General features: G+C 35.3%; 1 protein-coding gene across 1 annotated transcript in view; it reads right to left on the bottom strand.

The window, feature by feature from the left end:
• Positions 1-2740: 2740 nt before the first annotated feature.
• LOC102960647 (transmembrane protease serine 11G-like) overlaps positions 2741-13391 on the bottom strand; it is a 54209-nt gene continuing 43558 nt past the window's right edge. Inside the window, exons 6-10 of the mRNA XM_007086956.2 lie at positions 11408-11446; positions 10348-10519; positions 8970-9229; positions 5218-5360; positions 2741-2899 (exon numbers count right to left, since the gene is read on the bottom strand). Coding sequence (XP_007087018.2) covers positions 2741-2899; positions 5218-5360; positions 8970-9229; positions 10348-10519; positions 11408-11446 — 773 coding nt within the window. The remainder of the gene's footprint in view (positions 2900-5217; positions 5361-8969; positions 9230-10347; positions 10520-11407; positions 11447-13391) is intronic.

Below are 13391 nucleotides of genomic sequence, written 5' to 3'. Positions count from 1 at the left end.
AAATTCCACTTGTGACCACTTCAATTTCCTTATGGGTCTCTGGGCCTGATATAGCTTATACAAAGAACATTCTGTACTAGTGGGCCAATGACACTAGAGGAAGAGTCTGGAAGTCACCATGATATGCATGGCCAAACACACTACCCAAAGGCTCTGTTACTTTTAACAATAATTATCAAAAATACTTTTACCTCTATGTTGTCTTGAGAACAGGACTTGGTTTTATATACAATTATATACCCAATATCTAGAATATCCAATGTCTGACATATAGTGTTTCAAGAAATGTTTGTTAGATGAATAAGTGATTTATGCAAGTAGTTGCATACAATGCTGTAGGCCAGTGATGTCCATAAAACTTCATGATTTTGGAAATGATGTATATCTGTGCTACCCAATATGGTACCATTAGCCTTATTTGACTCTTTTATATTAGAAATGATATTAGTATAACTGATACTATTATAAAGTTCAATTAAATGAACTTTACTTAATTTTAATTAATTTAAATCTAAATAGTCCCGTCTGACTTGTGGCTACTATTTCAGATAATGCAGCTTTTAGTGCATAGTGATGCTATGCAACTTCCTATTCTCCACTCTACAATGCTAGTGAATGATGGACTGAGCCATTCTGCCTCAGCCGAAATTGTAAATCTTTTTTCAGGCAGTATTTATTTATTCATTCAGAGAATATTAAATAGAATATATATGTGGTATGATTATGCAGGATTTAGGTGTATGACAAATATCTCTCTTTCTAGAGAGAAATTTATATAGATTTCTCTAATCTATATAGACCAGTTGACATCTATCTATAGATAGACTTCTGTCTCAATAGATCTATATAAACAGCCTCCTTTGCCTGAACAGGTTCACTTTCCAAATGATCTTAATTTGGTTAGGATTTTTTGGATATGAGAGTAATCATCATAGACGGTCTTTTTAGCATTCTCAACACATTTGCATTGTAAGAAAAGGGAGAAGAAAGATATGCTCAGACCCATGTAAGAAAATTGTGGTTGTAAGATTTTTAACAAGTGACTTTTTTCCTCTGACTGTTGACTCCATGGCAGTGGTTCTCAGATGGGGGTGATTTAGCCCCACAGGCAACGTTTGGCAATATCTGGATACATTTGCTGTTATTATAACTTGGTGGGGGTTACCACTGGCATCTAGTGTATAGAGGTAGGAAATGTTGCAAACATTCTACAGTTCACAGGATAGCTGCCACCTTCCCCCCACAACAAAGAATTATCTCTGACTAATGTCAGCAGGGCAAAAGTTGAGATGTGTAATGCAATATACTGATGATTCAAAGGAAATGAGGTTGAGTTTATTATTATAAATATATTTTAATGTATACAATATAACATTATGTATGTGGACCAAGAAAGACTCTCAGCTGATATAAAACTCAGAAGAAAATCTTAGCACAGCAGTTATTTCATTAGCCAAATTAATCATAACAGGGGGAGCAAAGGTTTAGAAGCACAGAAAAAGTTTGAGTTTTGTTTAATACTAGTCCATAGTCATATATAGTGTCAGGAAATATACATTTAAATACATATGAAAATGACTATTTTGTCATATAAGTTAAATCTCTCCGAAGATGCTTTCTGGATTATTTGAGTATTCTCCAAAAATACTATAAAGAATGCCAGCCATTTTTAACAGTAAATTTAAATATTAGACAATCAGATCTTTTCCAAAATCTTATATCAAATTGGTTATGAATATCTAATTTATATTGGCTTCTTATTCTGTGGATCCTTTACTTGTTCTGAAGTTGATTGAAAATAAAGCTATTTAGAAAAGAAAATGCAGTAAGATATAATAAAACATAAGTGAAAAGTTAATTTATACCAGGTTTGGAACATCTCTCATTTTTAGAGATGGAAAGGAGCTCCTTCTCACAGAGTCCTTTTATCTTCCCATTTCCATCTAACAAAAAGACCAAGAAACTTTCTCTTTATTTTCTAAGTACAAAAAAAAAAAAAAAAAAAAAAAAAAAGGAATTTTTAGGTAGGGTAGCACAGAATCTGTGCTAGGCAGTGTTTTCAGTTTTCCTGTCTGGTACACAGATTTATTTATTGTTCCAAAGCAAATATTAGGTAGTTGTTTACACTTTAAAATCTACACTGTCATGTCAATGTTTTTCAAGTCTCAGAGAGAGGTGAATGTGCATGTGAGGACAAATGGGAAAGGGCTGATAGGAGGGCCATCTCTTAAGTCCCAGTTTCATGCCTAGTGCCCCTCCATCATTTGTGTTCACATTGGCCAGAACTAATTACCTTGATTTGTCTAGTACAGTGAACCTACAGATTCTTAATGAAGATTATTTGGTGAGGAACATGAAAACTGTGGAGTCAGGGAAGGGCAGTGTGCCCTGTCGGGGAAGAAAAAATAGAGAATGCTTAGCCAATTGGTACTTGTCTGATTAAACTGGATTGTTCTCATTTTAAATGAGTAGGAACAGAAAAATGAGCAAGGAGATCATGGGAGACACTTAGCAGCAATGGCAGATCATTGTGGAGTTGATGATATCTTGTATGTTCAGGTTAGCAAAACATTTCAGATGATGTAAAAGAAAGTCTGCTTTCCTCATGTTTAAGGAGAATGTTGTCCGTTCATGCTTATTTGCATCTTGAACTCGATGACAATATACATAGCAACACATTCTAGCAAAACAATTTGCTAGCGACCACATTAACATTTTGGATGTACAGGTGATTGTTGCATTAGATGTTGGTTTTAGATTTAATCCAGTCCCGATAGCAAGTCACTTTGGTGTAAAGTCCAGGCTTGTTTTCTTTTCCACAGTCTATTCCCCAGCTTACTATCCCAATAAGATACCAGTTTCTATCACGTGCTATAACCAGAGGTCCTCCAGAATCACCCTGCAGAAGAAGAAATGTACATTGTCAATGCAATAAATAAAGGGGAGTAAAAAATGAAAGTTTATGAGCCTGTGAATGACTATTAAATTAATATTTTAAATAAAAGTATGTAGGGGTGCCTGGGTGGCTCAGTAGGTTAAGTGTCTGGCTTCAGCTCAGGTCATGATCTCATGGTTTGTGGGTTCGAGCCCCGTGTCGGGCTCTGTGCTGACAGCTCAGAGCCTGGAGCTTCTTTTGGATTCCGTGTCTCCCTCTCTCTCTGCCCCTCCTCTGCTCATGCTCTCCTTCTCTCTCACATATAAAATAAAAACATTAAAAAATGTAAAAAATAAAATAAACAAAAGCATATAAAATGAATTCTGTTTTTACTTACCATTGTTATTAATATAACAATTGAATTTATTGCTTATTACCTGTTTTTATCTTACTACTTCTACTTATCTGTGTTAATATCTTCATCTGGAGTAGTGTGAATAAACCTAATATTTCAGTTTTACCCTTGTATAGTTTTTAGTTTTGCTCTATCTAAACAGGGAGCACAAACTGAACCTGAGTCCAGGCATACAATAGTTACATAAGTGATGAACTCAAGGCTCAACTATATGTCACATCCATGAAGCCTCTTCTGTTAGCTAGATATAGTCACTTGCTATGAATTTGTGTTTTTTTTTAACTTTTTAAAATGTTTCTTTTTGAGAGAGAGAGAGAGAGAGAGAGAGAGCGAGCGAGCAGTGGAAAGACAGAGAAAGAAGAAGACACAGAACCTGAAGCAGTCTCCAGGCTCTAAGCTGTCAGCACAGAGCCTGATGCAGGGTTTATCACTGACAGACTTTTGTTCCCAAACTAAGGTTTAATCCCTAGCCCTAGTGAACTGGTTTGAAGTGTGTGAATCCTGAGGACTTCCCTGATATCTTTAACCCAAGGTTTATTTAGACAGATGATTTTTAAATTTATCTTTTAGCAATAAACCTATATGGAAGCCCATTATAGACTTATTTTATAAGACAAATTATCCTGTTTGAAGCAGGCCTGGGATCCTAGAGTTTTGGCTCTTAGCTCCCTTCCCTTCTCTTTCCATGTAGCCTTTAGGGCTCAGTGGACAGAGTGTGAAAACTCTGGTTACTAAAAGCAATGCTTCTTAGCTCTTTTCCTGTAAGACCACATCCTAATTTAGGTCCTTAGTATTTTACTTTGCTGCTGGCGAAGGAAGCATGGGAACATGGACTAATGGAAAGAGAACATCTTTTACGTAGATTTATGTTTCTGCTCAAAAGTCATGTTATCCGGTTGTGTTGTGGACCGCCTTGTTTTTGCTTCTCCTCAGGAAGGAAAGTGAGTGGAAGGAGATCTTATATTCAGAATATGTAGCCAAATCCTATGTTTTTGTTCTTTTCGTTACTTGTTTGCTATATTATTAGATTGTAAATTCATTGTGGATTCAGTGTAGGCTTTTTTTTTTTTAAATGTTTATATTTCCTTCAGTAATTGCCAAGTTACCTTGCAATATACAAAAGAAAAATGGAATGAATAAGTGAATGAATATTTATTATATCACATTACAGTCAGGTAGTGGCAGATCAATAGTGGGCCCTTTGCATTTAAGTAAAGCACTCATATGTGTCAAATTCTCAAAACATTTCCTCATCTTTTAAGAATTGCTAAACTATTGGACCCAAGTTAAAACTTCATTATTTTAGTTACTTATTTTTAGTCTTTTAAGTAGCCTGACTTTAAAACTGATATTCTCCTTAAATGTTTAATCCTAAGATTTTGTATGGTTTAGTGAAATGCTATTTATTTAGTTTTTAGATATAATTTGTGAGGCAACACTTTAATATGAATAAGTGTTGATAAATGTATTCTCTTCCTAAATGGTGTGATTCTATATGAATGTAGACTACTAATGGTTAAAAGGGTTAAGTGCGGGTGGGATGATGGCTCTGGCCATGGAGGGATCTTCAGACTCCATTCCCTAGTGCCTTACAAGTAGTAGGGGTCAGACACCTAATTGGTTATCATTGAGACTTGAAGCAATGATTGTGTGGCTTCTTGGCTTGGTTTCTACTATCTGCTTCCAGTCTTTTTCTCTAATCAAAGTACTAATTTGCAACTGATGGTCCTTTTTTACATATGGTTCTGGACAATACGAGGGTATTAAATGAGGGGTATTTCTTAAGGTTCTCCCATTCCCTCTTTTTACACTCTCTTCCCTCCTCGTCAACTTAATTTTATAGTTGTATGAAGTGACATCGGTCTATAGTCAGTGAGGCCACCTCCATTCAACACACTAATTTTTGTGGATTTGAGTCTATTCTTACCTCACAGGCATCTCGCTTTCCTGTCAAGAATCCAGCACATATCATTCCTGATGATACAGCACCACCATATACATGAACTTGATTACATACATCATTACTTATGATCTCTACTTCAACTTGTCGCAGAGTATTGGGAAAAGGACCTAAAGAAGAAAATAATTAATAGATGAAGAATTTTCACATTGTTGCTTATGATAGTTAATTGTTGTGTTTTATAAAGGATGTACTGGTGATAAGATATATGTCTTAAAGTTGTAGGACTCTGAGCTCGATGACAGTGCTCAGGTTCAAGTTATATTTCTTGCATGCCTTCTAGGTGCTAGGTACCATTCTTGGTACATTTACTTCCACTGTCTTATTTAATCCTTGCAACAACCAACAAAAGTAGGTATGAATATTCTCTTTTTCAGATGAGAAAACCAAAGCTTAACTGGTTATGAGTCTTGCTCTGATCACATAGCTAAATGGAGGATAACATCACATTTAAACCCAGGGCATTTTTCACCACCTGGGAAAATCTGTGATAGTTTACCTTACTTTACCTGGAAATCTGCCACATCACTTTAAAATACACAGCTACAATGGGAATTGAAAATCCTTCAGGAAGAGCAGTACAGAGTGAGGTTGTACGATCAGAAAGTAATTTTAATACTGAATAAATGGAACCCTACTGCTTCATCAGAAAGACCATATCAACTTTGATAATAGCTCAAATGGCTGTCCACAACTAATTCCAGGGTAAGTAACCAATACCAAGATAAGATTTAAATCTTGTTTTACTAATGATCCACACATTCATTGATTTGTTGTTATATGAAAAGTGCTTTTAATTGTGTATTGTACCGTTTTAGTCATTGTATTCTTCTCATTACCCCTAAGCAGCTTTTATTTTAAAGACTGTATTAGTCCTTCATATAAAGATGGATGCACTGTTTACAAAAGGTTCAAAGACAATTAAAAGGAGGAAGGAGGGCAGTGCTGCCAATTTGACCAACGAATCAGGGTAATTCTGTGCTAAAGACTCTAGGCTTAGCAGTAGCACGTGTGAGTTTGAATACTGCACAATTTATGTGCTATTTAGCCTTGGGCAAGTTATTTAATCTCACTAAGCATCAGTTTACTCACTAAAAGGAGTAAATGATACCTATCTCACATGTCTGTTGTAAGGGTTAAAAAATAATTAATGTTAGGGTGCCTGGGTTGCTCAGCTGGTTAAGAGTTTGACTCTTGATCTCAGCTCAGGGCATGATCTCATGGTTCATGAGTTTGAACCCTGCATCTGGCTAACACTGTCAGTGAGGAGCCTGCTTGGGATTCTCTCTCTTCTTCTCTATCTGTCCCTCTCCCACTTGTGCTCCATCTCTCTCTCTCTCTCTCTCTTAAAATAAATAAGTAAACTTAAAAAAATAATTAATGTAACCAATTATGATAGTGCTTTGTCCCACATTTAGATTTCAGCCAATGGAAGCTATTGGAGTGGATTGTAGAGTATGAAATTATGTATTTAAAACCCTCATGGTACTAAGCTGCACTTCAATGTCAAAGATGTCTAGTGAGTGCTAGAGCTTTTATAAGAGAAGATATAGGTTTCTAGGGAATTTGTCACTAACTGTAAATAAATCTAATTCTCTGTATTAAGCCTAGTAAATTCACTTACCTAGCGTTAACTATCTTGCTGAAAAACTAAGCCTAAATCTTTTATAGTCATTAAAGATTATCTAGGATCTGGTGCATTTCTTCACCATTTTTAAGCACTGGAGGGTCATTATATGACCATTTTCTCTTCATTTCTGATTCTCTCTGAAATGATCCTAGTGAAAGAATCTGCTCACTATTCTTTATACAGATTTTTAGAACAGGCTAAACTATTTGTGTAAATGCTTCAGCAATATTCAATACTATCTCTTTTGTCCTCTCTAATTGACATTTAAAATTCATAGGTATTCCTAGGTTTTAATCAACTGTATTTAAACTATTTATAATTTCTGTGTGCCTACTTTTATGTGTTATGTTAATTGGCCTAGGATGCCTAGTTTTAAACTTCAAGTGCTTATAATTCCTTAATCTCAACTTTTAAAAAGTCAATTCAAGTGCTTAATAATATAACAAGCTATTTTACATTATCAACTATTCAAGGAAGAAACCATCCAGAATAGAAAGTTTCTATTTTACAAGCTGTCTGGTAACAAGATTTCTAATTAGATATAATTGGAAAAATTTGGGGAAGTAAGAGAAGAAAACCTTAGTCCTTGTCTCAGTTTCAAAACACAGAGAAAACCATAATCAAATATTTAATGCTTAACTTTAGACTGACGTCTTACAAATTTATAACATTATTTCTGGAAAGTATACAACTTGTTAGAGTAGATAGATCAAAGTTTAGTAATATACACACTATTGGGCATTGAACGATTCATGATGAAGTCCCAAATCACTCCCAAACTACTACTCTGGGAGGGGGTGGTGTTAAGTTTAATTAGGGTCTAGAGGAAGTGTAGTAGTATTGCCCTAGTGGTAGATGCTTTCCATTTCTACTCTAGTCAGTATAGTGGCCTTCTAATCCCAAAGGATTTGATTCCCCTTTGTTCTCATCACCATTGCCTATAGAACAAGGCAGATCCCCCAAGATGAGGAAAAGAACTCTCAGATTATAATGACAGTATAACAACCTGGACCCAACATCAGAATTTTGGAGTTCATATTGAAGGGAAGCAGATTTCTATAAAAATGAAGTGACAGAGACTTAGTACATAAAAGCTATCTTTGGAGCAAGTACATAAATAAGACTATAACTTTTTAACAAGAGACTGGAACAAGAATCAGAAATTCAATGGCTGCTTAAACTATATGTAAATTGCTCACCTAAGAAAAGTAGAAACAGAGACTCCTATCAAGATCTGAAGATCTATCTTTGCAGTGTATTGTGTATTATTAAATGTAGTAAAATGTTGTACTTTTGAACTGTATAAATCCTGAGGCTTAAAACCTGCTCCATAGATACATGGATCAGAGGGGTCCCATTTAATAGTTAGCATCAGGCGTGACATTTAAATTGTTTACTTAAAAAAATTGCTTAAGTCTGTTTTTGTTTAGTTGTATGACACATTACAGAAATTTATCATTATTACTGCTCACAAATCACATACTTTAAGATTCATGCAGCCATGGCAGAATCTCTACATATAAAAGACAGCAACATGGGGCTCCTGGGTGGCTCAGGTGGTTAAGCGTCTAACTTTGGTTCAGGCCATGATCTTACAGTTTGTGGGTTCAAGCCCTGTGTTGGGCTCTGTGCTGTCAGCTCCAAGCCTGGCGTCTGCTTTGGATTCTGCATCTCCCTCTCTCTCTGGCCCTTCCCTGCTCATGCTCTATCTCTCTGTCTCTGTCTCTCTCTTTCAAAATAAATAAACATTAAAATTTTTTTAATACAAAAAAGAGACAGCAACAAAAGTAAATGATATGAAAAAATATGCCTTAATAATTTTTGAAAAGGAAGTTATAACTAGCTGTAAAATTATAACCAAAATAGCCCATAAAGAAAGCATTAAACATAGATACTGTCTAATAGTAATAGCCAAAGTTTCCATAAGTCACCATATCTGGTTTTTTTGTTTGTTGTTTTGTGATATTTTTCATGGGACATCTTGATTTCATCTCTTACATTCAATATTTTGATTTTGTATCTTATATCTCCATTCAAATGGAAGACAGCTTTGCATTTTTTGCTTAGTTCTTTTTACTGAGATACTCACCATTAGCTTTTAATGCTCCCCATCCAGTGACAAACACTGGACTCTGAGGCAAGACTTCAAAAGTATCATCTGGGAGACAGACTCTGCCCACATCATTGGAAAAGAGGACGGGGGTGGAAAGCTTCACCACAGCAATGTCGTCATCATGCTTATGGGTAGCATAGTTGTTGTGAATGATAATTGATTGTATCTTTCTTCTCATCAGAGGAGGGCTGAGAGTTGTTCCAAAACTAGCCATCCAGAGTTTGGGGTTTTTGTAACTGATCACAGATTAAAAGTATTACAGTTGGTTCATTTCTGATCTAAAGTTGCCCAGGACTCCAAATAAGCATAGGACATAAAGGTGGTAGAAGGGAAAATTGTTTAAGGTGAAGGAATCTACTGCCGAAATCATTGTTGCACTATATACTAACTAACTTGGATGCAAATTTAAAAAATAAATTAAAAAAAAGAAAAAAGTTAAAAGAAAATTGTTTAAGGTAATAGTTGATCGGGGTCTTCCCACTCTACTTGAGGTATCTCCCCCAGGATTGCTCTGCTTCATTTAGGTGATACAAATCCGCCCCGCCTCCCCATTCTAAGGTAGCTTACTCCCCTTGAGGCGGAGTTTGTATTTTCTAAAGGAAACAAAATATTATTGCTAGTTTTGATTATAAAAGAAATACAGAGTAGTTGAAAAGCCTATAAATAAATAAAAAATTAGACTTATGTGCCCATATATGTACACATCCATGCACATATATACCCCCATATGAATGCAGTAATATAAATGTATGTATAGGTATTGAGAGAGAAAGAAAGGGAGAAGGGAGAGAGAAGGAGAGGGAGAGGTGTCAACTTGGAGCCACACTTTATATATTGATTGTTTTGTCATCCTTTATTTTTAGTTAACATTTTACTCAGAATATTTTCCCACTTGATATGAATTTCACTAGATTTACTGTATCTCATTATTATCTCCATGTATCCCATATGTTACATCTTCAAAAAAGATATAATTAAAGTGCAGGACTAAAGACATTCATGTGGGATAATCTGATGTAAATTTGTGCATCAGGGTACTATTAGCAGAGTTAAAAAATCCACAATATATCTTAGGAAAACTGGTGAGTGTGCTTAACTTTTGAAGTGTTGTCTTGTTCTTAGTTAAATTAGGATTGCTGGGGAATATATTTCCAGTTGCAGCTGAAGATTCTCTAATTTTTCTACTATTCTTTAGTAACTATCATTTCTTCCTAAGCCTGCTTCACAATGTTGAGTTCCAGTGGGAGGCCTAAGATGCTCATAAAAGAACGAAAAAATTTTGAGAATGATGAGAAATGAAGGTAAGAAAAGAAGGTGAAATTGGTCATCCTGCTGGTATAGACTGAGGACTTACATGTCAAAGCAGTGAGCAGCAGTCAGGAGCCACTCCTCACTGATCAAAGACGCACCACAGAAATGGATGCCGTCCATTTGCAGGCTGGCTTGCCATGGCCAATCAGCTCTTTTTGCAGGATAACCTTCAGCAATTCGTTCCATGGATGGAAACTCTCTCCCTCTACCACAACCTGTCAGAAGGAAATAAGATAGTTTTGTTTTGTTTTTTATTTTTATTTTATTTTATTGTTTCATTTTAGTTGACACACAATGTTACATTAGCATTAGCTGTACATTAGCTGTACATTATAGAGATTCAACTTCTCTATCATTATGTTGCGCTTGCAACAAGTGTAGCTATAAGATGGTTATTTATAAACAGTGTTTTAAACATGTCAAGGCATGTTTAGCACATAAAGATGGAAACAGTTATAAGTTTGTCTTGCCTTCAAAAAATTAATCAAAATTATGTAATAGAATAATTATTCAAATTGAAAAAGGATTAACTTAAAAAATAAACTATTTAATATCCTCCCTAGTGCATTTAAAGCAATTTCAGTTTAAAGTTTGTTTTTTCATATCTTACTAGGTCATTTTCTTGTGTGCAACAGTTTACTTCATGATCGTTGACAATTTTGAGTGCACAATGTATACTACTTATTGCAGAAAAATACCACTGGTACATTTAAAATACCTGTCTAATATTATAGCCATTACCCAACTGTATCAAAATTCACATATTAAAATTAATGGGTGTTATTTAATTCTAAGCAAAATTTTCTACTTTAACAAAGTGAGCCAAATAAGAATAAATACAATAAAATGATAGGGAATTGTTAAAATAAGTTATCAGGGAAACATTCTGTGAGGAATAGTAAGTTATTTCCAAAGAGCCCATATAGGCATGGCCAATTATTATTAATAATAATTTTTCCTCTTACAGAGTGTTAAATCATGTATCCATTTAGAGATATTTCATACTTTTGGGAAATAGTAAACCTGGGGATAGAGAAACTCTAGCGGTATTTTGAATTTTAGCATTTGATTTACAAACATCACAGGGATATTCTCGAACTTACAGCTGTTCAGAATGTGCTCTGCTTGTGCTTCATTCATATCTGGAAAAAGCAAGATGATTTCTCAGCAGTAGAACAATTATAATTTGGAAATACTATGCCTACATGACATGAATATTTCTGGTTGGGATGAGCTGAGTTAGTCAGGACATTCTTTAATTTTAAGGCAATAAAATGAAATCCCACCAGAAGAAGAGACCTGGGTATAAATTAAACCCTTCTTCTAACTCTTTATGGACTCTAGGAAAATCCTGGGTTATGATTTTAAAATCATCTGCATAGAGAAGGATATTATTTTTCTTGAAGGAAGACTACATCTAATTAATTTAGCCATAGTAATTTATTAAAATGAAAGTCAAACAGAAGAGGGTCTAGGACTACTTTTACATGTGTACTGTTATATGGTGGGCACCATTTCCTTCTGTCCTCATTCACACATTAGTGATATGGTAAAGGCACTCAAAGCATCTTAGATGCCTGACATCTCCACAGAGTCTCCCAGTAGAATAAAGGTCCACCAGTGTACTAATGAATCTTCAAAATATGTTAGTCATTTTGTCATAAAGTAAAATAAAAGAAATCATGATCAGTGACTGCTCCCCGAAATTATATGAATTGCTCCTCATGCCAGATAATATAATGAATAATCCAGATCTACAGTTTTGTTCAGTTGAAAACTAGTGTGGAGTTCTGGTAGGCCTGAAAAATAAATGCACCTTTCAGACTCTAAACTCAGATTGAGTTCATCAGCAGGGAACTAAGCTTATGTTTATTACTGTTTATTAGAATGAATCCCTTTGAATTTGTTTTGCTAATAATTCTCTAGTGGCTTCCCTGATCTTTATAACTGAAACTTCCTACCTGGATCTGCATGACATGGTCCCTATTTACGTCTTTGTTGTCATGTTGAACTGTTCTTGCTTTTAGCCATGACTCAGTGGTCACCCTGGCCGTTCTGTTTCTTGGCTGTGCCAAGGTGTTCATACAGTCTTTATTCTAGTTGTCCCCTGCCAGAAATGCTCTTCCCTTGGCCATTTTTATGGTTGGTTCCCTATTGCCATTCAGAAATTAACTTAAAGTCTTCTCCTCAGACAGGCTTTGCATGACAAATCAAAGCAACCTCCCATTCTCTATTCTCTTTATTGAATATGAAAATTCAAATTATTTGATATAACTTTTGTTTACTTATTTTTTAGTGGGCCATTGTCTTTCTTATTCCAATTACAATGTTCTATGAGGAGAGGTAATTTCCTGGCACAAATAGGTTCTTAATAAATACTTGCTAAATGAATAATGAGGAGTTTTGATAACTAGTAATTTACTGAGTCCTATCTACTAGGGAGTATGACAAACATTGCTTATATCCTCCCAATAGCAGTATGAGGCAAAAGTATTAAGGACATAATTTAAATACTTCTTCAGGTATAAAGCTTGTTCTACAACCATTTCACTGTAAGGTCAATTATAGTCTAGTGTCACCTTCTGTAGGAATGGAACAATGAGAGGAGTGGAATTATGGTCAATTCATGAGTAACTAGTCTGGGCTTATTTCTATCTGCGGCAACTACTGAGGGACTTCAGAGAAGACATGAAATCTCCTAGGTGAACATCACCCAGCAGATGTGCTCCACTGCAGGACAAAAGTTGAATAGCTCCAGTTTTGGAACAAGACTGTAGACTCCCTTTTCTCAGCCCTTCTCCTATAACTAAATACAACTAAATATCCTGAAAATCATCTAGCAGATAACGGTAAAATAACTCTTAAAGCTGGAAGGAGGAAGGCAAAATGGCTAGAGACTACAGTATTTGAAGGACAGTGTGATGAGCTTCCTAGTTTTGTTTTCATCTCACCTACATTTGGACTGGGGACCAAGAAAGGCCTGCAATCTGAAACCATCCATAGGCATAGACAAAAAAATCCTAAGAAAAGTCTGCTCTCTCCGTCCAAATACTGGGAAAGAAGAAGCACAACAGAGGCCTAGTGAGG

This window comes from Panthera tigris, chromosome B1, assembly GCF_018350195.1.
Source record: "Panthera tigris isolate Pti1 chromosome B1, P.tigris_Pti1_mat1.1, whole genome shotgun sequence".
In the NCBI taxonomy this organism is placed as follows: domain Eukaryota; kingdom Metazoa; phylum Chordata; class Mammalia; order Carnivora; family Felidae; genus Panthera; species Panthera tigris.
Note: the sequence above shows the minus strand (reverse complement) of the source record. Positions and strands in the feature narration are given on the sequence as shown.